This window comes from Pan paniscus, chromosome 15, assembly GCF_029289425.2.
Source record: "Pan paniscus chromosome 15, NHGRI_mPanPan1-v2.0_pri, whole genome shotgun sequence".
NCBI classification, from domain to species: domain Eukaryota; kingdom Metazoa; phylum Chordata; class Mammalia; order Primates; family Hominidae; genus Pan; species Pan paniscus.
Window position 1 is genome coordinate 35,243,285 of NC_073264.2, and position 27,326 is coordinate 35,270,610.

The following is a 27,326-nucleotide window of genomic DNA, read 5'->3' on the forward strand; positions in this document are numbered from 1 at the left end:
AAAACCAGAAGAGGAAAAAGTAAACTTCTATCTTGGAAGACTATATATATATATCCGTACATAACAAAGGAAAATATTTCTGGCTCTTTAATGTTCATGGGATTTTCAAGCAAGAAATTAAAGGGATTTTTAAAACATGAAAGTAATACTGAAAACTAGGAAAAGTAGCTTTTGCAAAATACGTGCTCAATACCAAGTTATTGAGGCAGTGCGATCTGTGCTTACTGCAGGAGTAGAAGCTTCCACAGTTCTAGCAAATTCCATGATTCTGGTCATACTGCCAACCACAGCGGATCTAGAGAGCCAAGTGGGCTGAAGAAAGGCTGCTAGGGACAGACGAGAACTCAAATAGCTTTGAGATTTTTTTATTTCCACTTCCTTTTTTAAAATACATCACCCTGCTTTTTTTGTGTTAAAGGGTGAGCTCATTAAAAAGGAAAACTAAAAAAAAAAAACAAAACAGGAACACCCACATTTCCAACTCCACCTCCCCTCTCAAATTGTTCAAGATGCACACATGTTTATTGTATATCAGTAGACCTAGCTCTTTCCACAGTTATCAGTGGTTAACACAAAACTACCAGGGATATATTTTTCCTTTCATTTAAATTTAAATTCCATTCCAACAAAGCAACCAAAACAACTAATGTCTAGTTTTTTAGCTTCTGGGGAATTAGGTTCCCAGGTAAGAACTGAAAATGGAGAAAAAATTGTGTTGCCATCTTTATTCAGAAAGTCATTATTTTCAGCAAAATGGGGCTGAGGCAGAAAATCCAGGTTGCAGGACTGGGAAAAAAGGAGTGTCTGCCCCATGGGACACTTATAAATTGTTCACTATGACAGCAGCCCTTTCTAGAGGTATTAATGTCATTAGGTTGTGATAATTCTCCAGAAACCCCAACAGCCCTGGATTAAGAACATCTGGAAATTGTTCGGATGACACAAATTTCTCTGTTTCCTGCTGTTAAGGCTTCCATGATGCCTCTCTGTGGCATCTACCACCTCCATTTTTTTCTTTTCAAACCTCCTCCTTTCAAATCAGGAAGTATACATAAAGTGCAAGTAAGGTTCATTCCCTCGCTGTGCTCCTAGGCTCTTCTCTTGATAGTATTACCGAATCTATCAGGTAAACCGCTGGCCGAGTAGGATGTCTGCAGGAATTTCTGGAGTTAGCAAATAACTTCATCTGGCAAAGAGAGTATCTGAAGATCAACACAGTCTTGGCAAGAAAACATGAAGTACCACACACAAGACAGGGATGTGAAGGATGCAAGAAGTAGCAGGGAGATTGTTGTCACTGAAGAGGCCATCTTTGGATCTCAAAGAATTTAAGAGAATTCAGGAACCGTTACTAAAATGAACAAGGCCAGCAGATTTCAGAGCACAGTCAGTCTTCAGTGAGGGCAGATTCAGTTTTCCCTGGGTTGGGGACAGAAAGGAGAATAAAGAGGGTATGGAGTCAGCTCTGATGAGTTTTATGTCACAAATGTCACCAAAAAGCCTCCAGTAAACACTTCCCATCCTATATAAGCCTCCTAATAGAGCTCTGCCAAAGGATTCTCTCTTGACTTTGCAATGGGATCTTTCCCATATGCCTCACAGACTGTGGAGGAACTTTGGGTTTACATCTAGCATTGGCACCTCTTGGGCTAATGCTGAGCATAAGTTGTATGAAGTGTAGCCTCACTCACATATCAGAGTTAAGCAGTGTAGGCCATCTGGAAGAGAAAACAAACTGAGATTTTCTGGGTGCAATTTGGAGACCACTTTGGTATTTGAGAGGTATACAGTCCAAATGGGTTATGGGCTAGGCAATATTATATATGTTTCCTTACTGCAGGATCTCTTAGGGCCTTAATTTAATATGCTAGTGAGCAATGTGACTCTTTTTAAGACAGGCATACAGCATGCAACATTTCCCACATTTTTGGGACCAGGAATTTACCAACTTGGCAGGATTTGTGTTTTAATGCAACGTATTTTGGGAAATGCTGGCTTCTAATACTGGTTGGAAGGGATAGGAATAGTGCTATTACATTCAGTTTATATTACATGAGCCCTGCTGTTATACTGAGAGTCACAGTCTCACCCAATATAATAAATTTTGCCATCATAACTGGGTTCCATTATATTTCCTTTGCAATATGCCAAAAATCATGAGCAAAATTTAATGTTACATTTGACTGGTTAACATTAATAGGAAAAAGTTAACTATTTCCCATCTATCATAAACCATCATACATTCAGTGGGCATTCTCAGGGGAAGCCCCTTGCATTGTTTCTGATTTTTCTAAGAGCCCTAAGGCCAAGGTTTCAGGATAAAACCCATCAAGATGTCATTATATATAAAGCTAAGCCGTAACAGATTGAACAGAACATGTTTAAAACTATATAAAATTAAATAAAAGTCAAGGATTAACTTGATCAAAAGTCACAGAAAATTATCAAACACATACTAGTTAAATTCCTGAATTTCTTTTTGGCTTCTGCCCTTTCTTCAGCATCAAAGTACCAGACAGTCATAGCATATCTGTGAAAGATAAGCAGATATAAGGAAAGAGGTTTAATGGTACTACTAGAAACACAAATGTCCTATAAATCTCACATTAAAAGTTTTAAAGTTTTCCCTATTATTAGAAGTCTACCCTGATTTATTTATTTATTTATTTATTTATTTATTTATTTATTTATTTTTTGAGATGGAGTCTTGCTCTGTTGCCAGGCAGAGGTGCGATCTCGGCTCACTGCAACCTCCACTTCCCAGGTTCAAGCGATTCTCCTGCCTCAGCTTCCCAAGTAGCTGGGACTACAGGTGCACGCTACCACACCCAGCTAATTTTTAAATTTTTAGTAGAGATGGGGTTTCACCATGTCGGCCAGGATGGTCTCAATCTCTTGACCTGCCCACCTCGGCCTCCCAAAGTGCTGGGATTGCAGGTGTGAGCCACCATGCCCGGCCTGTCTACCCTGATTTTAATTTAAAATTAACTTCTCTGGTTTTAATTCTATTTCAATGTAATAAAATGCATAAGGAATTCCAGGTATGTGCCAGAAATTATCTTGGGCATTAGGAATTCAAATGACCCTGTGATCAGATCTTCCTCTGCGATCTCAGGCTCCAAGTAGGGGAGACAGGTGATTTTGCAATAATGCAACAGGTAAACACGGCCTATACAGAAAGGACTAGAAGGGAGTCATTCTGCTAACGACTGGGAGACCCAAGTTGGTGGCGAGAACATAGAAAAGAGATGACATTTGAGTGAAGCTTTGAAAAACGACTTATGTAAATCACAGTATGTTTAAAACTCTTGGCTTGCTTTCTTTAGTTTTGGACACTGAGGCAAAATTGCAATTGAATAATAATGCCCCAGAGCTTTCCACTGCATCCCCACTAATTTGCTTTATCCCATTCATTGGATAGACTGTAATGGGAGCCATTTCATGCTTGGTTTTTTTTTAAAGTTTCATCTTGTAATGATTGTTAGCTACTGAAATTTCTATAGCACTTGAGTTTTTTTCAAGGGACTTCTCATCAACATTTGCTAATGTTTTCCCTGTAAGGCCAGTCATCATGAGATTGGGGAATAACCAAAGACTTCTGCCACAAACAACAGGGTTTAGTTACATACCCCATAAAACACAAAAGCTGACTTCAGTGGTAGAATTTGTTCCCTGCTCATCTAGAAGACATTCCAATTTGGCAGTTAATATATAACTGGGTTTGGGGCTAAGCTGTGTGACTTCCGGAGGAGGACACATGTGATCTTAATTTAATTAGGCTTGTTAGGGTTTAATCATCATCCTACCAAAACTCTCTCCTCCTGCCCCTGAATGCTAGTCTCAGTATAAGCTGCACTCCATAGCCCTCCAATGCTGCCCGGCTTATTGCTTTAGACACAGACAAAGGTAAATGAGAGGCAGAATTGAGAATGAAGATTTTTGTCAAGATTGTCTAGATTGGTCCTAAACAATACTAAGGTGTTCAGTTACTCTGAGAATCTTCATGTGCACATGATAAAGAAAAGATTAATAAAACATCCAACTGTTGGACCATGGATACAGCAAGCCCAAGCTAATTTCAAACCAAGGAAAAGACAAAAAGAGAAAGTCAAAACAAATTACTCTTTCTTTTCTCAAGGCTCTTTCTCTGCTTGCAATTAGCGGCTTGTAAACTCATCCAAAGTAACCAGACAGAATTCCTGATATGTGACAGCCAACATTCTCTAGGCATAGTTCAACATTAGGTTTTTTAAAAAAAGGGAAAGAGAGATAAGAGAAGGGAGGAAAGGAGAGAAGAGAAAAATACTTTTGAGAAATTGGAATCCAATATGCTCACCTAATAGAAAACAACTTGTTAATAGTACTTTCAAACTGAGGTTAGCTTTGATATGCTAAAGAATGCAAAGTTTCCCCTTTAATTTTTGTAGACTCCAAACAAGTTTGCTATCAGCTATGGGGTGTGGTCAATCCCCTACATGTACAGGACACACGTTTAGAGAGTTCTCTGGAAATAGGGTTTGTACACCAAGCTCCGGAAGAGGAATCATGGCTCCAGCTATTACCTGGTTGCGTAAGAAGGCTGCACTTCGTGTGGGTTCCTACGATCTGACCAGAAGAACAGGAGTCTGTCAAAAATGGGCTCCACATCTGCTATGAATGATTTCCCCTCTGGAAATATCCGCAGGATCCCACCATGTAGCTGAAAGACACAAAGAAGGGGGATTATTTCTTACCTCTCATGTAGTTTATCAACAACCATATTTCAGCCCCATTTAGAAACATGCCATCTGCTAACCACCACTCCAAATGCATGGTACCCCAGATTTTTACTTCAACCTCATAGTTTGTACCAATTTGAGATGGAGTTTCACTCTTGTTGCCCAGGCTGGAGTGCAATGGCATGATCTCGTTTCACTGCAACCTCCACCTCCCTGGTTCAAGTGATTCTCTTGCCTCAGCCTCCCGAGTAGCTGGGATTACAGGCATGCACCACCATGCCCAGTTAATTTTGTATTTTTAGTAGAGACGGGGTTTCCCCATGTTGGTCAGGCTGGTCTCAAACTCCCGACCTCAGGTGATCTGCCCACTCGGGCCTCCTGAAGTGCTGGGATTATAGGCATGAGCCACCATGCCCAGCCACTTCGTACCAAATTTTATATCAAACTTAGCTAGAGATATCTCCTTATTCACCTTAAATCAAAAAAAGCACTCCCACCCCCCACAGTCATAAAGCCCATGGACGTAAAATAGAGTACTATTAGATTGAATCATACAGATTTGCCAATATTTGAGTGTTTTTGACTTAAAAAAAAATACCCAGTAATCTCACATGGTTCCATCTAACCATTAACAACTTTCTAAGAAAATCATCACATGTAACTTCCCCTTCAATTAGAATTTACAGCTCTTCTGAACTCCCTTAGCTCCTATCTGACCTCATTAGTTGGAAGTTACATGCTCTTTTTACTGAACTCTCGGACCACCTAATCTGCACCTTTTATGACATACACCACTCTCTTCCTTGAATTATTTTTTTTTTTACATGTCAACCTATTTCATCCTACTGGAATAACCATATTCAGAGTAAAGTTCAGGCCTCACACATCAATGTTTCTTCATAATACAACGCCTGACACTAGCAGAAACTCAAATATTTGTTGAATGATTCCAGACCTTGCAATTTATCATTACCAATCTGATAACTTTATTCTCTTGTCTCTATCAGCACCTCTCAAGATTTTAAAGGAGACCTAATGGATATATTCCAGTCATGTTACCAAACAGGGAGAAGAGATAGGCCTTTTCACTGATTCAATGGTTTCCCAAGTTTCATTTTTCTGACTCTGGATAAATATTATTGCTTTATGACAGCCAGTATTTGCCTAATGAACAGGAAATTGAGATGCAGAAGGTTCAAAAGCCAAATAAGCTTGAAAAGTTATCTGATTTCCCAGACTCCTAAATCATTCTTAACTTTCGGAAAGCATACAGAGTCCAGATGAATGTCTGTAAGCATGGAACCAGGCTTCATATCTCCATCTATCTATAAGTTCTATAATACAAAAATAAGCCACAAAGCCTTTGGCATTCACAAACCATAGTAAGCCATGGCAAGCAGCCATCAATGAGACATACCACCCCGAGGGAGAGGACTGTGTGGGAAATCTCTCTTGGGGATGGTTTTATAGCCTACAGTTCTATTTTTGTGGAACTTTCTCAATGCTACTGCTGGGAGGGAAAAGTGTATATCCTATTCTGCATTGACAGTCAGAACAACTCTGAATTAAACTGAAAAAAATTAATCCTTAATCCTAATATCAAATTACCTTCCCTTCATCAACCACCCTTCCCAGAGGTAGGGTTAATAATCACCCTACCTACCCCCCTCCAAATTAACTTCATTGTTTTCTTCTTAACAACTTTAGGACTAATTCCATTGTCGCAGGAGTTTATGAAATGGAAATAGAAATGTTTCATCAGTGGGAGATACGGCAACTATGAACTCAATATAAACTCTCCTCTAAATTATCTGAATCATTTTCCTGTAGTTTCTAACCCCACACTCTACTCCCATTATTCAAAAGTACCTTGGCATCCCAATTCTTGTTCAGATAGTAGATGCAGGTGATGCAGCGACCATCACCGTTGGGGTTGTCCACGTGGCGAACATAACCTGTTCCATTTCCCGGATAGCAAGCCACCATTGCCTATGGAGAAATCCCAAGAAAGCTGGTTAACAAAGCTGAGACAGACAATCTTCTCTTCCCACTGGTGAGCAGATAAGTAACACAGTCTCCTTGGGTGTTATGTGACATTTACAGGTAGTTGCTGGCTTCTTAATTTCATGTATGGTACATAAATTTGGACTCTTCTGTGCACAATGGCCAGGTCATACTATGGCTCTGCCCAGTGGAAAGTAGTTCAACAATATTCCCATAGTTCTAGAACATTTTACACAGTCTTTCTTAAAGTAACCTATCTGCATGCCCTATTTGCATAACTTGTTTGTATGCCCTGCCTTTCTTCAATACTCCTTTTTGGAAAAGCAGTTTCTAGTTTCCCATGCTACAAAATCAGAGTCACTAGGTGTGGAGTTTAGGGATTATGACTGTTTAGCAAGTGCCCCTGAATCACTCACACTGTTTCAGAACAATGGCTAAAGGTACTTGCATATACAAAGTGACAGAAACAATCACCAAAGGAGGAAAAGGTCAGGCTTACTCAATAAAATGCTTAGGATAGAAAGAATAGAGGAAGATCAATAGGAAGCCGCACCCTAACTTGTTAACATAGACAACACAGGGAGATTCCTTTCAGGAAAAAAGCCATGCATGTATCTTAATATGTGTCTTCTTCCTGATAATTATCAAATCAGGTGATAATCTGAAGTTCTCTTTGTCTAAGTGCTACCTGTATCAACCAGGTGGAAGAATAAAGTAGAAAACCGTACCAAAAATCCTACTGAAAATTACTATTAGAGTAAACAGACCTCTAATTGTTCCACGGGAAAAATTATAACACAGAGTGGGGAGGGGGAAGAAAGCAAAGTATAGAAAGCCAGTTCTTTTCTTCACAGGATACCGCCATGTTTTAAAAATATTTTTTATAGGGATGCAGTAGGTGCAAGGAAAATATTAGAACCAGCAACACAAGATGAGGACAGGGATTTTTTTTCCTGTTCTACTCACTGATGTATTCTTAGCACCTAGGACAGTGCCTGACATACAGAAGGTGTCCATCTAAAATGTGATAAATAAATCAATGAACTAGCGAATGGCTCTTTCTCTAAAGAGTAAGTTCACATTTTACCTAGATCAATAGCTATTTCTGTCATTTTAAAAGACCTATCTTCAAACATACATGTAAAGATCCAGGCCATATATTTCCTGATAAATGGCAGCGTTGCTTCATTGGTAAAATGACCGTTTGAGTAGAGCCCCAAGCTAATGGGCTGGTGGTTCAATGAATCAGCTTCAACGTGGCTGCTGAGTCACTCTCAATAGTAGCATGAAAACACGGAACTAGGCAAAACACACCTTGCATACCAGATTGATAATAAGGCTGAATAGTAACTTGACTTTACAACAATTTTAAAGCTTAAATCACCATCTCTCTCAAACTTCATATCCTCATGCAGCAAACAATCCCCATATCCTGCCTTTGAACATCAAAATGTCAATGTGATGTCATCCTTAGAGCTCAAGTTAGGCTGTTAGCTTGAACATCTTTCAGAAGGTGAAACTGTGATGCAACGTCAGCAATGAAGATTTAACAAATGATGGTACCACTAAGCAAAGCATGGCTTGAGGAAGGGTGATTGGTAGCAAACAGAATTGATGGGCCTAGCAAGAGAAGAAGAGACAAATAAAGTCACCTATAATGACTAAAGAATTACCCACCCCTGGAAGCAGCTACTAGGATTATAAGAGCCACCACAGAGCCAATAATGCAAGTCGCTTAAGCCACAAACAATTACAGGCTGGATTCCCTATTATCTCAGGCTCCCCCCACCGAGTGTGTCTGAAAAGAAAAAGTATGACATCAATGCTATAATCTTATATGCTTAAACAGCTCTTCTCTAAGGAAAAGGTCAGTGGTCTGGATGCCTGCCATAGTTCACTCTGCAACTAACTGTGATCCCAGGCTGTCTCTTTCCTATAAAGAGGGGATTGGGTTACACAGCTGTCAAAGGCCCAAGAAGATCTAAGACTTGATCTAAGCATCAACCCTTGAAAAAGCAACATAGTTCTTCAGGTCATTAAGGAGTGTTTCTCTGCCTCAGAACTCAGCTCAGATTAAAATATTGAAAAAAAAAAAGATGGACACAAACTCACAAAAGTAAATCCTCTACCAAACGCTGCATCTATAAAACACACGGAGACAAAGCCAATTCCAGAGGACTTACTATTAGGACAAAACCCCTACATGTCAGCAAATTATCCGACTGCTTAAGGGGGAGGCAAAGAGATAATTTTTCTGGCCAGAGTGAACATTCACCCTCTCTCCTGGTTCCAGAAACCACATGCATCAAGTTGGAAACAATGGAAGGAAATCATTTCGAGCATCAGTGGGCCAGTTGAGGCTACACTTGGCCAATTTTATCAGTGCGTTTTCTGGATGAGTGCCATAGGAGATGGGTCTTTGCTTGGGCACATTCCCAACTATTTGCTCGTCTTTGACAGGGTCTAAAACCGTGAGGCTAAGGATGCACCGAGAAGCAAGCCTGACTTCAATAACTAGCCATTCACTTCTGTGCCAATTTGTGCACGGGGCAGTAACAAACTCCGGAAGCAGATCAGTCCAACTGAGTTGCTATCTAAACCTCATCAAGCTGGGGAAGGGATTTAGTGTTTAACAGAAGAGAAGTCTTCAATGCTTTATTGTTAAAAGAACGGGCCAGAGTAATTTAATGATCATATAACAAACATGCCAAGCAATAAACTGACACATATCAAGAGGATGCCTACTTTAGTACAGGCTTTTTATTTTCTAAAACTTCCTGACTAGATTAATATTTGAAGTTTACACAAGTTTAACACAGTAGTGGCATCTACAGCAGCACATACAGTATAGTCCTATAGTTCTATTCTTGGATATACTGATAAATCCACATGTCCCCTTACACATTTACCGCTCTGTCCACTGACATTATATAGTGTACCCACCCCATCTCCCACCATCCCCCCATTCCCAGAGGCCTCTCCTTAGCTCTGTAGCAATAGGAAATGAGTGGAAAGGTGAATCAGGCGGGCCCAGGCTGGCTCTAGACCAGAATATGTGCTCTAGACACGTATGCAGCCATGTCCAGACAACAAATGTATATGTATTCTTTGAAGATATACACAGATATATAGAACCGTAACAGTCAAAACCCAGTATAAAAAAGTGGTCCCCAAATGCCACAGGTGGAAAAGGAAACAGTGGTTCTGTTAAGAGTTACCAGTGAGCTGACTTCATAAAAAAAAAAAACCTATCTCATCAAGTCCAAAGGTAAAGTTGAAAAATAAAAGTCCAGGATTTCCATTCCAATGCCTAAACAGAATGCTCTTGAATGCCATCAACCGCAGCTTGACTGCATGTAAAAACCATTTCAAAAACTTGGCATCAGTGACCTCCATCATCCACTCAGCAATGATGATCATTTTTCAGACCCACAGGTGAGAAGGGGGTACACCCACCCTGCCGTTAGACTTACCACTTCTCTGCTAACAGTTGCAACATGTATTTTCATAGAAATGTATTTTACATTGCTCATGATTTGAGACAGATTCGCTAGTATGACTCGATCTTGAACAAGTTATAATAAAGTGGCGTTTTATACAAAATTTAACTCACCAAATTAAAGTACTAATTAGATCTCATTTTATTTGCAAAATTTCCAATAAACGAAAATCCATTGTTTAAGATTTGTTGAGAAAAGCGTGATTTCAAAACTATCTGGTTGAAGGAGCTTTAAACTAGTATTCTGATCTACCGACAAATGCTAGATCCCCTCCAGCTGCTAAGTAGAAATACCAGCCAACCTTTGTAAGGATTCATTTTGAATTAAGCATGGTCTTGAGCAAAGCGTACTTTGAATAAAATGCAACCTAAGTACGGGATAATCTGCATTTAGCTTATTTACACCTTGGTTTCTTCATCTGTAAAATGGGTTTATGAGGACTCAGGGAGATAATCCATGTAAAATGCTTAATGCACGGCCTGGCACACACTAAGTGCTTAATAAATGTTAGCTATTTTTAAAGATGATGTGTTATGTTTGTCTTCCCCTCAACTGAAGCTGTAGAACGTCTCTTCTTCAGAGACCCAATTCTACTTAAGTGTTTTGTAGTTTTGAACCCAGGACTGGCAAACTAAAATAGCTTTCGATGTTTGCGAGTAACAAATGATTGAAGCCAATCAGGTATACATGAGTCAGAACTCTGGTGTGTGTTATGCCACCTACACTGAGGGGACTTGCTGTTATTTTCAATGAGAGCAAATCTTCAGATTTTATGAGAGTAGCAGGCAATCAAATCTTTATGTAAACCTGAATATTGTTGATCCCAATTTTTTAATTGAGAGTAGCAGGCAATCAGATCTTTATGTAAACCTGAATATCTTTATGTAAACCTGAATATTGTTGATCCCAATTTTTTAATCAGGGCTATAAATAAATACACACACACACACACACACACACATATATATATATACACACACATATATCAGGCTATATTTTGAGATCACTGTGTGAGGACTTCCAAGAAGTAAAGCTACTTTGAGACAGCTGCTGAGTGGGCACCTTCCCCATCTCTCTCCACCAGACTCAAACACATCCTATCCAAAGACAATGCCTCATCCTGAATGCCATCCACATTCCAACTGCATCCTTACACCTTGCTCCATCGAGTCCTTCCCCCATGTCCACCCAGTACAGAGCAACAGAGGCCCAGGATCCTTCCCTTCTCCACCATAAGGCACAACGACACAGGCACAACAACACAGACAACTAGATGTGTAAAGAGTTGGGGGCTGGGCGCGGTGGCTCACGCCTGTAATCCCAGCACTTTGGGAGGCCAAGGTGGGTGGATCACAATGTCAGGAGTTCAAGACCAGCCTAACCAACATGGTGAAACCCTGTCTCTACTAAAAATACAAAAATTAGTTGGGCATGGTGGCGCATGCCTGTAATCCCAGCTACTCAGGAGGCTGAGGCAGGAGAATTGCTTGAACCTGGGAAGTGGAGGTTGCAGTGAGCCGAGATCGCACCACTGCACTCCAGCCTGGGTGACAGAGCGAGACGCTGTCTCAAAAAATATAAATAAATAAATAAATAAATAAGAGTTGGGAGGAAATACATGAGACCATGCACCTTCTTTTGCTTGGAAAAACAGCCAAGCAACTCATCACAATGTAGACTGTGATAGCTGAAGTTTTCTGGCCAGAAATGGGTCTCATTTATATTCGGGTGACAACAGCCTAGGTGACAAACTTGCCAATGTTTTTAGTCAGCTGTGGGTAGAGGAGCTGAAGGCTACACTTCCAGGGCTATTTTTCTAGGTGGTTTATGTTCAGCACATATTTTAACACACACCTTGACTTTGGCCAGTGAGCAGGGCATCCCCATGATCACATACTTTAGGTCCTGCCTTCATCAAGGCACCCTGCTGATGTAGGGGCCCCATTTGGTAATTCATCTGAGGGAGGGGAAAGGGGATTAGTAACTGGAACAAAGGCACTATATGTGCTAGCAGCAGCTCTAAATCTGAAATTCTCCTATTTAAAAAGAAAGAAAAACCAAAAAAACTTTTAGGTATTCAAACTGCTATACGCAGGCATACTGGAGAAAAAAAAACAAAACCTGAAAGAGCCATGCTCTTTACAAGTTTTATTTAAAAAAAAAAAATCTAAAGACAAATTAAGCCAAAATGTCCAATTCCATTATTTTCCACTTGGCTCTGACAAGGAGTGAGAGAAAAGAACTCAAAAAATCATTTGCAACTTAAATCTGGAGGACATGAAAAGCAAACTGGAATTACTACTTTAGCCTTCTATCATCTCCCTTGTTCAGGGATATGTGATCTTCAAGGACATTTCGTGGAATCTACTGTTGTCAAATAAATTAAATTCCTACACAACAATGTTCACAGGGCCTCTTTACAAGACGATGGCAACTATGCAAAGCTTTCTCCAAGTTTTAAGAAAATGTCACTGCAAAAGTTCACATTTGCTGCCAGCTGGTCTTATCCTTTATACGGAATTGAACAAAAAAGGTCTCAATGTGATGATGAAGCAGCGCTAACTTGTAAGTATTAAAAGTGCTTTAGAATTTTTAGACATTCAAACTTCACCTAGACAGGCATGAAGAAAATAGTTGTAAGCAAACGTGAGCTCTTAGAAAAGTAAGAAATTTTGTGTAAACTGTCATCAGTTATCTTGGCATCTTGCTGGTCATCTTTGTTGTGGGTTAAGAGCAAGCCTAGCTATTCTATTTCCTGACTTCTAGTGCCTCTAGTTACAGACTGATGTAACAAAATGAGGGGGAAAGAGAAAATACACTTTTGGTGGGCCATAACACAAGCTGTGTCCAGCCACCGTGTTCACCTTCCCAAAGCTTCAGCATCTCACCAGACCATTTGGAAGATTCAGAATACCAGACAAATACCTGTCAGGTAGGTAATCCTTTCAATAAACCCCAAATTATTCATGAAAATGTTTTTTACTACTCTACTTCCACAATGCAGACTACTTCTGCCCTCCTCATTTGTCCTAAATCCACACTAAAAATAATTCCTCTCGCAGAACCTACTTACCCAGAACACTGCTACACACGACCTCTCTCCCAAGGTAGAACAACGGTCATCACACACCTACACCTGAATTTTCTAATATTGTAGAAACTTCAGAACTTCTGAAAACAAAAAATAAGAAGTAATAACCGACTCTGGGTTGCTTTAGTGAAGTGGGTCTGCCCACACCCTCCCGGCCAGGTGACAGCACCGTGCCTGAATAGCAGAGAATTTACCATTTTCACTTTAAAACCTGTCCTCAGATGAACTTGGTCCTAGCTTCAGGATCATTAACTACCCAGAGTGTGGAAGCATCCATCTAGTTCTCCTGGGTCAGTGATGATAGTTCTACCAGGCACAATAGCCCTTTGAGATTCTTACATTAAAAGGATGTAAGAAATATGCACGCACACACAGAAGTCTGCACAAAATTCCAGGGGGTTCAAAGGCCTCTAAAGTTGAACTGTGCGGGATCAAGATTCCATTCCAGGAGATCCCGCATTTCATGCACGACCTTCTGAGTGAATCGCCCTCCCCCAAGAAGCCACTGAAAGGCTCAGAGGCCAGGAATTTAAGAGACTATTGTCATTCCTTTCTGCATTGTGGTTAATTCTCCTCCTTGGAGGGGATTCAGCCAGAGCCCATGCAATTAGGCGCAGTAAACAGGCCCGGCAACATCGCCATATTAATACAGGGTGTTTGGGTTTGGGCAGGCCGCCCTTCCCGTGGAGGACTGGCTCTAAGCCAGCAGGGTGATGGCTGAGTGACAGGGCTACGTGCGCTGCGTGAGGGTGGCAGCCAGCCCACACCCGAGCACACCGCCAGGCAGCCTGAGCTGGGAACGGACACTGGGAACCATCCCCCTCCCCCATCGCTACCCCAGTCACCAGAGAAATGTTTTCAACCGGGCTTCCTCACAATTATAAAATCAGCAAAGGTCAGTCCAGCCCAGGGATAAGGACATCAAGACGCATTTAACCATTTCCTTTCTGATGCCTTTCCCCAAATATTAACAGCTGCTGTTTCCTGAGAATTCATGTAGCCCGGTGGCATTTTGCACATATCTTGTTTAATTTCCTGGTTACTGGGAAGGTGAGCAGCAGTGTGTGCCCTGAGTCACACCGCTCCAAGTCCTTGGTAGAAGTCATTAACCCTAGAAGTTACCCTATGGACCTAGAAGTTATCACAGGTATTTCTATAGAGAAACATAATATTCGACTTCCTTTGATATGAGAAAACAGCCTTATCAGAATAATAAAACATCACCTATGGCTCTCTAAAGGCTTTGAGCATAACAGAGACAAGGAATACTTGTGACTGCAGGCTCATCAGAGAATGGAATATTTGAAATTTTCATCTGAACTTAATCCTAAAGTACTTAAAGAATCCATAACTCAAAATAATTGGTAAGACGAGACTTTAATACTGGATAATATATGAAAAAACGAAGTTACCAATCAAAACGTCATGAAAAATGCCTTGAAACAATCATCTTTTTTTTTTTTTTTTTTTCTTTTTTGAGACGGAGTCTCGCTCTGTCACCCAGGCTGGAGTGCACTGGCGCGATCTCGGCTCACTGCAAGCTCTGCCTCCCGGGTTCACGCCATTCTCCTGCCTCAGCCTCCCGAGTAGCTGGGACTACAGGCGCCCGCCACCACGCCCGGCTAATTTTTTGTGTTTTTAGTAGAGACTGGGTTTCACTTTGTTAGCCAGGATGGTCTCTATCTCCTGACCTCGTGATCCACCCGCCTCGGCCTCCCAAAGTGCTGGGATTGCAGGCATGAGCCACCGCGCCCGGCCGAAACAATCATCTTAAAACAGGAGAAACCTACATATGCATTTCAGCACTTGGAAAAACAGATCTGCTGAATGAAAGAAATGACACACAGCAAGTTAGCGTAGATTAGAACTCATGAAATTCAGTGGCTATATTTATTTACTAAACAAACATTTGTAAAGCATTTACTATGTGCCCAACACTGTTCTGTGTGCTTCACAAATCGGACCTCCTTCACACTCCCTAACAACCGCATGAAGTAGGAACATTATCTCCATTTTACCGATGAGGAAATGGAGGCACAGAGAGCTTAGGTAACTTGCCTTTTTGAACCCAGTTGGTCTGGCTGAAGAGTGTGAGGTCTTAAGACATGCTTTACCAACTCAGTTTATCTAATGTCTGACATTAGCAAATTCACCCCCACCTCATTTTTGAGGGAACTAAGATCTTTGGTTCTACTTGAAATATTTGACTCCACCTACCTCATCCTTGCCTATCACCCTTCCAGAGTGATAGAAAAATCACAAAATACAAACAATTGCAAGAATTTTTTTAAAAGAGTGTGCTTGGTATTCAGTCTGTAAACTCAAAGATCCAAAGGGGGAATTTTAACAAAGGCAAGAGGCCAAGAAAATTGACCCTACTTGTCCAAGTCATCTTGTCTTTGCTTTGGTTACTCCCAGTGCAGGTCAACCTCAAGCCCACCATAAAATCTCTGTAGCCCCTGCCGGGCCCACATAGGCCTCAAATGCAGTTGTCTTGCCAAAGGCCAGACATTCGCCTCCATTCACCATAACAGGAGGGAACTGGTTCCAAAATTTGCTTCAATTCTAGTTCTGGAAAATTAAATATGCTGGTACAAATAATAGGCTATAAACGTGAACTAAAAATCGTTTTTTTTTTTTTTTTTTTTAGTTTTAGCAATAAATAATCTAATGTCTGATCAACTGACCTCTGACTTTCTTGTTAACAGGGAAACTGTAGGAAGATACGCCACCAACCCTATCTAATCTCTTCTTAACGCATTAACTTTACTCAATGGTTCTCAAACTTTAGCATGTATGAGATCACCTGGAGAACTTGTGAATTTCTAACTCAGGAGGTCTGGGGAGAAGATGAAGAATTTGCATTTACTGCATGTTTCCAGATAATGGTGATGCTTCTTATCCAGGGACCACAGAGAACCACAGCCCTTATATGGCAAAGTCGAGAGTTTTTGTGCAATGCCTCACCCTAAATGATAAAGGTAAAGAGGAATTAGTCAACTGCACTAGTTAATTTGGGGAGCTGAAAGTGGGTGGGTAGAGCAGTAATGAGGAGAATTACTCTGGCAGTTTCTGGCATCAGCTTTGCAGTGTCATTCCCGAAGCTGGCAGGAAACTTTCCAATTGTAACTTTCTAGCATTGCTGTTTTGTGCTGGGCTCTGCCTCTGAGGATTACTGTCATATCAGCGCTGGGGTTGAATGTTGGTGCGAGTCTGCTCTCTCCAGGAATCAAATAAAAGGCACTGAAAGCAACTATTTTCCTTCTCAAATGGAAATGTCATCTCAATGTTAATTCCTTATAATCCTAGAAGTAGACATACAGTATTATTGTGCCTATGTTATAGATGATGAAAGTGGGCTCAGAGAACTGACTTGCCCAAGATCATAGGAAGATGAAATAAAATCTGAAGTGTCCATCCTAGTGTCAAGTGGTAGGTGCTGACCAAATTTAAGTTCAAAAATGAGAACAAGTATCTAACTCATCCATAAAGAAGTGGAAATGGAGGACCATGAAACTTGCCAGGGGCTGAGCTAGGACCAGAACCTGGGGCCCTAAGCCTCGTGGCCCTGGCATCTCTGAGCCAGACCTGTAGGTATGAGCTGCCAGGATCCAGGTGTGACTCAGGTATTTCTAGGGTGAAACCTAGGATTTCGAAACTGAGAAAAAAAAAAAAAAAAACTTACAAAGCTAAGGTCCTCCTTTGAGATGGTCTCACATAACATGTCACTCTAATAAAATATTTAAATACTTAGGCATCGAATTAGAGACTAAGCTGCAGCCACCCATCTTCCCCCGTCATTCCCCTCTATCCCCCCAAAAAAAAATTCTAGCTTTTTTTTTAACATTCAAATATCCATCAAAATCAAAGTTCCTTTTGAAGATGAAATTAAGCCAACAAGCACCTATGAAGTATAAGGGACTGTTCTAGGCACTAAAAGTATATACAAAGCTTAACAGTCTCTGCATTCAAGGAATTTCTAAGCACACGGTGGGCAGCATAAACAGCCCAATAAATCCATGTACTGGGCAGCCTGGATTGAGCCACGACAGAGTTCTGGGGAGCAGAAGGGAAGACTTCAGGGAACAGGCACTAGAAGGTGGTAGAGATGGATTTTTGATGAGTGGAAGACAATGGGGAAGCTCATTATGCCTGGCAAATTAGTTTCTAGCATTTCAGGGACTGGGAGGAAAGGAAGGCAGTGGTGGGAAATTAAGTGTGGTCAGATGTAGAGGGCTGTCAAAGCTGGCTAAGTTTACAGTCTTTACAGTGTTGTATAGTAGATAATGAAGAAAGAGCATGGTTGGATTTTTGGATTATTTTGTTTTAAGCACAGAGACTACATGATGAGAATTGGGATTGGGACTACTACACTCTAGCAAAAGTACATAAAATGGATTACAGGGAGAACAAGAACCAACGGCAAGTGATTTATGGTTACAGTAAGGGACTTTAAAAAACTTCCCCCCTCAAGGATTTTTCTACTAAGAAAGGGCCCCTCAAGGATTTTTCTACTAAGAAAGGAAAGAAAGTTTAGTTAAAAAAAAAAAAAAAAGACAACTTGAGGTTCTATAGTGAACCTAAAAAGTAAAACTAAACAAAGAAAGCACAATAGGCCCTTCTCTAGCCATACTGCATGTTCTTGCCTGAATCTTCAATATTTTGTGTTTAAAAGGGGTTTTGTTGGCCTGGCCTGGTGGCTCACACCTGTAGTTTCAGTACTTTGGGAGGCCCGGGCAACATGGCAGAACCCCATCTCTATAAAAATAAATAAAAGGGTCCCAAACAGTATATCCTTACAGCTTCCAAGCAATGCTCAAATGAAATTATCCTGACAACTTCAAAAAGATGGAACTCCAGGGTCTCACATTAGAATAAAAAATAGATGTTATTGACACCTGGAATTGAGTTTTTCATTTTGTTTTCTTCCCACTGACAAAGAATTGAGGTTACTATCATATTATTTGATTCTTTGTATTCTGGAATTATTTTTGTATGGCAACAATAAGTATTTTGGCCTCATTTTGTAAAGAAAAACTAATGTTTAATATGAGATAGGCACATGTACTCCAGAACTTGAGAATCATTGTACCTTCTAAAGAATCAAAAATTAGCTTGATTTAATAAGGAGGTATTGACACTGTACTGAACACGGAGAACACTAAGTAACAAGGTACCAAATGAATCCAATACAAGATGTGAAAGCCTGCATTATACACCAGCAAACCCAGGGTCTGTAAGGCTGGGATTGTGTTAGGACCGGGGCAGGAAAACATGTAGTCACTACAGACTCACCAAAAACAGGGACAGAAACTCACCCACAAATCAATATCAAAACAAGATGCAAAATTAAAGTAAATGTCATACTGGTTTAAGATGGAAATAATCGAGAGAAAGGGGGTACAAATTCTATGTATAATTAACCAAGACAACTAATCTTGCTTGGCAAACAGACACATAGCACTGAATCTGAGCCCAATCAACGGCTCCTGGCAATCTGCCAAAGCTGAACTCCTTAGTCTGGCACCATCAAATGATTTGTCTGTTGTATTTACAATTCCAGTGCCTCTGGATTCAGCTACCCACTGGGCACCCCTGGCAGATGCCCAGCAAAATAGGTCTGAACTATCATTACTGTCAGAACATGTGCATTTGACAAACACTAGAGAAAAGCGACACCCGTTTCTTAGAGCAATATTAGTTAACAACTACAAAGTGCTGCTACCAAGGAATTGTGGAGTCTGTTGCCGTAATAATTAACAAAAAATTAATAACCTTCTCCATAGTGTTAACCTGCAAGCTACTCCTTGGTCTTCAGTGGGCACGGATCAAAATGTAATTTAATTTACCTAGGGCTGCAAAGTTGGGTCAAAAGCAGAGGCCTTGCCAAACCAAACATGGCCCACAGGTGAGCAGCCTTCCAAGCTTTATCCGGAAGTACACAAGATGCTGGCAGTGCTTAAACTCTGCTCATTAGAGGTTGGGTAGAACTCCACCCTGACCTTTAAGCTTCCTCAGAGAAATCTTTCATACATGGTGTGTTCTTGGGATAGGGTCATAAAATGGAGGGCTGTTTGTTACTTATGAAATTACAAGTTTTTCCAGGAGATTCAGGAATCAGGAAAAATTTTACCAATTTTGCTTGAGCTGAAGCAGAAAGGTTAGAAAGGGAAATCATTCATGATACTCCAAAACCTTATGCAGAGACAGGGTTGCATAACTCCACTTAAGGGTGTTTATCAATTTTCAGTCAGAATTATATTTAAAATTCCCAAATAAAATGGTGATGCCACTGAATTAACCTACTGACCCTGGTCCCAGTCTGTCTGACTCATGGACCAACCCCAGCCAGCGTAGCCCCTTCTCTATTTTCTTTTTAATTATTATTATTATTTTTCTTGAGATGGAGTCTTGGTCTGTTGCCCAGGCTGGAGTGCAATGGTGCAATCTCGGCTCACTGCAACCTCCACCTCCCAGGTTCAAGCAATTCTCCTGCCTCAGCCTCCTGAGTACCTGGGACTACAGGCGCAAACCACCATGCCCGGCTAGATTTTGTATTTTTAGTAGAGATGGGGTTTCACCATGTTGGCCAGGCTGGTCTCAAACTCCTGACCTTGTGATCTGCCCGCCTCGGCCTCCCAAAGTGCTGGGATTACAGGTGTGAGCCACTGCACCCAGCCACCCCTTCTCTATTAAAGTACCTTTTATCCATCCCTTCCCAAGGATCTGCTCAAGATATCATCTCTCCAAATATGAAAACAACTGCTGAATGACTGAGACATTGGATGGATGTGATTTCTAATATCTCTCTAGCCCTAAAAACCCATATTATTAACATCCTGTATAGTTTTGATCACTTGTTCTGGTTGCTTCATTTTAAGTTAACAGAGAAATTGGAGAAAACCCAAAGAGAAACAATGACTAATGAGCGTAAACGTGCACTTTTTAACCAGAAAAAGAGAAAGAATTGGTGACAACCACTGCACACTACACTCAACTCTCAGCTTAGTTCTTCAGGTGGTTTTATAATCACTGGGCACTTCCCTTCCCCATCCACGGACAGGTCTCCCGCAGTGTGCAGCACTGAGTGATCTGTGAATGAATTAAATCGATATCCCTTTATTATCCACTTCACTGAAGCAGATAAGGTTATAGTGAAGTCGCCAGTGGCCCAAAATTGAGCAAAAGAAATTACAAATTAAACACACACACCCTCCTGCCTTCTTTGTTTCCAAGTGTCATTCACAAAATAGACAAAAAACCCCATGAAAACTTGCCCATTGGAGAGACTTGTTTCACTGTCACTGGGACTGTATTCTGTAAATTATTACTGTGGAGTAATTTCCTTCCTCCAGGAGCTAAGTTATTTTTAATACAAAAGCTTTTATAGGAATCCCTTACATCCTTACAGAAAGATGATCCAGAGCTTCAAACTCAGCACTCCTTCTCCCCAAAATACCTTATTCACAGTGTTCCAGAGCTTCAAACTCAGCACTCCTCCCCAAAATACCTTATTCACAGGTAGATTTTTAAGATTCTAATTGCAGAGATACCATTTATGGTATCCAGCTCTCAAACTCTGTGCTCTAAGAGCTATAACTCTCATGGGCGCTGGCAACCATATTTGTGATGCATGGTTTCCACATGCCTCCCACTGTGCCAGACTACGGCTGATAGATCCCTTGAGCCAAGGTGAGACAATCAGACTTTCTCCCAGGTGATGAAAACAGGGATCCAGGAATGTTACTGAAGTCTCTGCTCATCTGCAACTAAAGGCTGAGGTGGCCATTGTGGGGCAGCCATCTTGAGCCATGTGCATGGGAAGGCAGCAAAAGCTGGATTGAAAAGAGGGTAAGAAATGAAGAGCAAAAGCAGGGAAGCAAAGATGGAGGTCATGAGGCTCCTGAGAAAAGAACACACCAGCTGTCCTGGATGTTAAGGACTTTCTGCTTCCTAGTTCATACCTCTAAGCTTCTGAGAACCCTGACTGCATTTCTTGCACTTGGATCCTGCGAGATCACTTCATAGTAAATTGCTTCATTTTTCCCTTAAAGTAGTTTGCAACCATGATAAGCTCCATTAAATAATGTATATTCCTGACCTCACATGAGAAGGGTTGGCCAAAACTGTTATTGCTCAACAGCAAGGAATAAACACACCACCTTGCAACACATCTTCTTTTATTCATAAACGTTTTGCTGTTTCATCATTCCTCCTTATTGTTTCCAGGGGAGGACCAATCGGTCTGTTCACAATGCAGTCCTCACAATGCCACCTTCCAGAGCTAGTCTGGTCAGGAATCCTACGAACAAACCCTATCAATAAATGTTTTCCTAAAAATAACAGTAGAAGCCGGGCACGGTGGCTCACACCTGTAAGCCCAGCACTTTGGGAGGCACCAAGGCAGGTGAATCACCTGAGGTCGGGAGTTAGAGATCAGCCTGACCAACAAGGAGAAACCCCGTCTCTACTAAAAATACAAAATTAGCCGGGCGTGGTGGCGCACGCCTGTAATCCCAGCTACTCAGGAGGCTGAGGCAGGAGAATCGCTTGAACCTAGGAGGCGGAGGTTGTGGTGGGCCAAGATTGCGCCATTGAACTCCAACCTGCGCAACAGGAGCAAAACTCTGTCTCAATAAATAAATAAATAAATAAATAAATAAAACAGTAGGAAAACATCAGCACAGTACTCTATTTTTTTCTTCAAATGTACTCAACTGACCCACTTCAATGTTTGAGGGTTTTCTTAAGCCTAAGAATTAGTCAAGTGTGAATGAGACCATCTTACAATTCAAAGTATACGAAAGTATAAATTCGTTCATCATCGCACCACCACCCCTGCACAGTATCCCACACAGGCTGAACACTCCATAACATTTGCTGAATAAATGAAAGGTCGGAAGTAGGAGAGAATAAAAGGAAATAACACAGTCTCTGGAGTTAGACAAATCTAGGTTAGGATCCCAAATTTCCCCTCTGGAGACTTAAAACACTGATGAAGGCTCGGAATTCTGCTAAACATTTCATAAACATCATCTTATTTAATGCTTCTTCCTCCAACAGCTTTACGGCATTATTTCCTTTCATTTTGCACCTGGTGTAAACCAAGCAACTTGCCTAAAGCCACGAAGTTAGTTAACACTGAGCCTGAGCTCCCAGCCCCCATTTAAACTGTTTCTTACCACTGACTTTGAAACTTTGGGCACAGTATTTAATCACTCATTATGTTTAAGACTGTGTTTCTGAAGATTAAGCAAGATAGTATTTGTAAAGTGCATAGCACAGTGCCAGACAATACAAACTGCTCAATAAAAGGTAGTTCTTCTTATTAGAGTCACTAACTAGTGAGTCTACAGTGAGCTGTTTGAAGCAGAGGGACTTTTGGTTCTAAAAATTATACATTCTCTGGAAAACAGCCATTTTCAAGATCTAGGCAGCCAAAGAAAAAGGAGCAAATTATGACCAATATTTATCTTGGATATGGTCTAAAATCTCCAAAAGGGAGTAGCGAGCGGATAAATCCTTTGCTAGCCTGAAAGCAATGATCATGCTTGAAGTTAGGGGGCGCCATACAGCTGTACATTACAGGAACCACTTCCCAAGGGGTCTTCAACACCCTTGGATTTTTCTCCAGCAAAGATGAGGTAGACAAATTCTGACCATTAACAACTTTCTTGGCAGGAAGCAGAACCATCTAATATTTCTTTCTATATTCTTCCACAATTTCAATTTTAGGTCCAGTGTATCTTTCTGTTTTACTCCCAATATCTTTGCTATTGTTTCATTGAGATAAAGGGCAATATTATTCAATGATCTTTCAAAGTCTAGCAAAGAACAAAAAAAAAAATGAAATTTGGGTAAGTGCATGAATAAGCATAACCTCAAGAAATTTAAAGTAGCTAAAAAAAATTGGTCTAAAACAAATGTACATATTGGCAATTGTTGAAATTGGGTGATGGGAGCTCATTATATTAGCCTCTTATGTTTATGTATGTTTGAAATTTTCCTTAATTAAAACTTAAAAATAAATTTAAGGGCCGGGCACAGTGGCTCAAGCCTGTAATCCCAGAACTTTGGGAGGCCGAGGCGGGTGGATCATGAGGTCAAGAGATCGAGACCAACCCGGCCAACATGGTGAAACCCCGTCTCTACTAAAAATACAAAAATTAGCTGGGCATGGTGGCGTGCCTGTGGTCCCAGCTATGCAACAGGCTGAGGCAGGAGAATCACTTGAACCCAGAAGGCGGAGATTGCGGTGAGCCGCTACAGCCTGGCGACAGAGCAAGACTCCATCTCAAAAAAATCATAATAATAAATAAATTTAAAACTTTAGTTTTTCTTGAAAACATGCGTGAAGGATGAACCGGTAAACTGGGTCTCTATCACTGCTCTGGAAAGCCGCACAAAATGAGGAGCTCAGCTGAGGGATAAAAAGTGAGTGAAGAAAAAGAAGGATAAATTAATGTGAAACCAATATAAATCATGTAGAAATGGAAAGTGTTTCTACCATGACTTTAATAATGAACTTCAAACAAGAAACCCAAGACATCACTAAGGAGACTTCTGTATACAAGCAAAGCACACTTAAAAAAAATTTAACTACACTAGTTGTTTGCTCAAGCCTGGTTTGCATTTGGTTCTAATTGGCCAGGGAATATTCCAATCGAAAGGTGATTTATCTAAAGGGCAGGGAGCTTTGTGACAAACCAGCCAAAGTAAACCTGGAAATCTGGGGGTGGGACAGGATAAATTTTCTTTTCAATTCACGATCACCTTCTGACAGGGTCACCTGGAAAGTTTTTCATTCCACCCAAAAGATAACCTAAAATTGATTAATCATATCTACAGGATCTTTCTTTCCCTTACCGTAACTTACACAGTGTTTTTCCTTCCATTTGAGTTAAATTCTAGTCTGAAACCCTATCCCTATCCATTAAGTCAAAGCTAAATAAAAATATTTAACTTTCAATGTTAGTGGCCTCTTTCCATACCAGTTAATCCTGGCCTCCCTCAGAGCAAATTCTGCTCCTAGAATGATGAAGAAAAACTCCTAACACCTAAATTTACAAGAAACATTAAAAAACCCAATAAGAAGCCGTCTGCTCTTCCAGGTAGAAACTACCAGCATCTCAGCAACACTGAGGCTGACCCTTCCCCTCCCCAACACACCTCCACCACAGAAGACAGCAAGGTCATTTAATGCAAAAATCAAACTAGTCAAAGACGAATGACTAATCCACCACCAACATGATGGAAGAAGAATAAAGAAACACTTTAGCATCAATCTCCTACAGAGTTCAGCTCACGCGGAATTTTTTTCCCCAAAGTAAAATTTAGAAAGCAGTATCTTCTAAGATTTACTTTACTTGGGTGCATTAATAACGATGCTTTCAGATATTCTATTCATGGCCTCTTGGCTTGGAAGTTGTACAGCAAACTATGACTCCCCACTGCACTCATCCACCTCCACCCCTTCACTCCCACACGTTTCCAATCCTCACCACTTAGCCTTTATTCAGAGTGTTCCTCTCAGCGTATTAGAGAAATGAGAGAACAATGGTCTGTTCTGAGACAGGATCAGTCTTGAGACTGATTTGAGAAATACTATATTTATTGTCAAAAAGTGGTACATAGGTGAGTGTTCATCTTCCCTCTCATGCCGGTATACTCTGCTTCGCTGTTTCAGTAAAAGTTTTCCGTAGTTCTGAACGTCCCTTGACCACACCATAAGACAAGCGCAAGTCACTCAGAATTGCCACTGGAAAACTGGCTCAACTATCATTTGAGGAAAGACTGAGAAAGCCTATCCCAAAGTAATGGACATGCACCAACATCGCGGTACCTACATGTTCCCGTTTTTCTGCCAATCTACCTGTGTTTCCAAGATAAATTACCACCCAGGGAGTCACTTCCTGCTATGTGAACAAAAACCCGGTTTCTTTCCGGAGGTGCTTGACTACTCTCTCGTGAGCACTTAACTGGTTGTTTTGAGTGGACTTTGCCATCAATTCATAGTTAGGAAAAGGAAGGTGGTGGTGTAGGGCTCAGCATCAGGAGAGAATTTTCAGTCAAGAAGATGGTCTAACAATGTGCTGGGTCCCAGAGGGCAGAAGCAGCATTCAGAAGTGGAGTTTTACCCTTTCACACCTGCCCAACTCCACAAACCAACTGCCACATGGCAAAATCACAACTGCCTCCAGAATTCTGAGTGCTTTTGTAGAAATCTCTTCTGACCACAATGAAGGGCAGTATTAGGTGGCTTTAAAGTAGGCATTTAAGATCATGAGGACACGTGTGTCTCAGATGATACACAGTGTTTCTAATACCCTTTCCCTCCTTTGGATCTTTGAGAACCTCGTCTTAAAATCGGACCACAGCCACAGCTTGTCTGGCTTTTGTCACCCACAAGAGCCAATATTTCAAAGTCAACAGAAGGTCATCATCATGGTTCACCTGAGCCCCTTAACGTTGACTTTAGCTCAGAGGAGCTGGGGCGAGGGGTGGGGGGAAGCAGCGAGTAGAGACAAACCAGGCTGACTTCTTGGTTAAAAAACAAAGTTCGCTTACGGCCCTGGGAAGTCGACATACAACGGACTCCGAGTGCCTCCCGTCCCCGCGGGAGCAGCTGCGGCAGGGCGCCGAGCGCGTCCTACCTTAGACCTCTCCTTGACGTAGTATTTGCCCAGCCGGCTCCCGCAGTAGAGGACCAGCCTGTCGATGAGGGACAGGAGGAAGCTGATGGCCTCGCAGCCCTCCTCGTTGCCCCCGATCCACGTGATCTGGTCGCCCCGCAGGTGTCGCTTGGAGACGCCGGCGCGCGGCCCCGCCAGCTGGCCGTCCCGCAGGGCCCCGGTGCAGTGCAGCTGCTTGACGCGCTCCAGGACGCAGTCGCCCACCACCTCGCCCAGGAAGTTGTCCAGGTAGCAGAAGCCCACCTCGTGCAGACAGGGCACGATGTACTCCAGGGCAATTTTCTCCAGGTCCAGCCTCATGATGTGTCCCAGGGGCATCTCGCCCGCAGAATCGAGGTCCGGGATCCCCAGCGTGCAACCAGAGAGGGAATGATGTACACGAGCGCGAAGCCGAGGCGCGGGGAGCGTGGCCCGGGGTTCAGAAACCTGCGGCTGCCACGGTACCCGAGCCGCTGCAGCGTCGGGGACAAGGGAAAGTTTCTCGCAACTCTCGGGAGAAGGGATCTGCCTTCGGGAACCAGCGGGAGTGGTGCGGAGCTCCACGACCCGTTTCCGGACTGGCCCGGCGAGCAGTGCGGCGCAAGGAGTCGGAGGGCGCCTTTTGGGGATGGGAAGCCACCACTGCAGCGACTGCGGCCAGACTCCGGGAGACGCTGAGGTCCGGCCCTTAAGCCGGCCGACTCCGCGCGTCACGGGCTCCGCCCCGGGACCGCCTCCGGGACCGCCCTTTTCCCCGCCCCGCTGCCAGTCACCCCCGCCTGCTCTGCCCCTCCGCGAAGGATCCCAGAGAGCCCGGCGCCAACCTTAGTTGTTTGTGACCAGGGGAGCGGCTGGAAAGCAGACTGAATTTTTAGAATGCGCTGGATTTGCATATTGTTTTGCATAAAATCACATAACAAACTTGAAAACCTGGATCCCACACTGAAAATGTAAATAGAATTAACTGCCACATTCTGGGTTGGTCACCTCATCGACTTTTGAGCAAAATAATAACCCCAAAAACGAATATATTTATTAAGCAGTGGTCTTGTTTACCTTTACCTGGTGTCTTTCCTTATTTACCCCATTCCTCTGCTGTTTGACCCAGTTCAAGCCACTGAGAGATTAGGAGGTATCTAGTTTTAACTAAAATTAATGCATTAACGAATATTTCCCTCAGCCCCTACTGTGTGCAAGGCACTATGTGCTTGAGGAGCTGGGGATAAGCACAATGAAGAAATGCTGAGTCATATCTGATTGAACTCTGCAAATGGTGTATTTTGCTTTGCTTGATGTTTTCCTCTACTTACCTTTCAAGCTTCCTATTAAAATATGATGTTCC

At 41.9% G+C, this 27,326-nt stretch overlaps 1 protein-coding gene across 1 annotated transcript; it reads right to left on the reverse strand.

Moving 5' to 3' along the window:
• Positions 1-349: 349 nt before the first annotated feature.
• Positions 350-26,330, reverse strand: EGLN3 (egl-9 family hypoxia inducible factor 3). The gene is made up of 5 exons (XM_003821199.6): positions 25,967-26,330; positions 6,588-6,707; positions 4,563-4,699; positions 2,457-2,530; positions 350-1,419 (listed from the first exon to the last, which is right to left on the reverse strand). Exons 1-5 carry the CDS (start codon positions 26,321-26,323, stop codon positions 1,388-1,390), a joined length of 720 nt encoding a protein of 239 aa, XP_003821247.1. The 5' UTR covers positions 26,324-26,330; the 3' UTR covers positions 350-1,387.
• Positions 26,331-27,326: the final 996 nt, after the last annotated feature.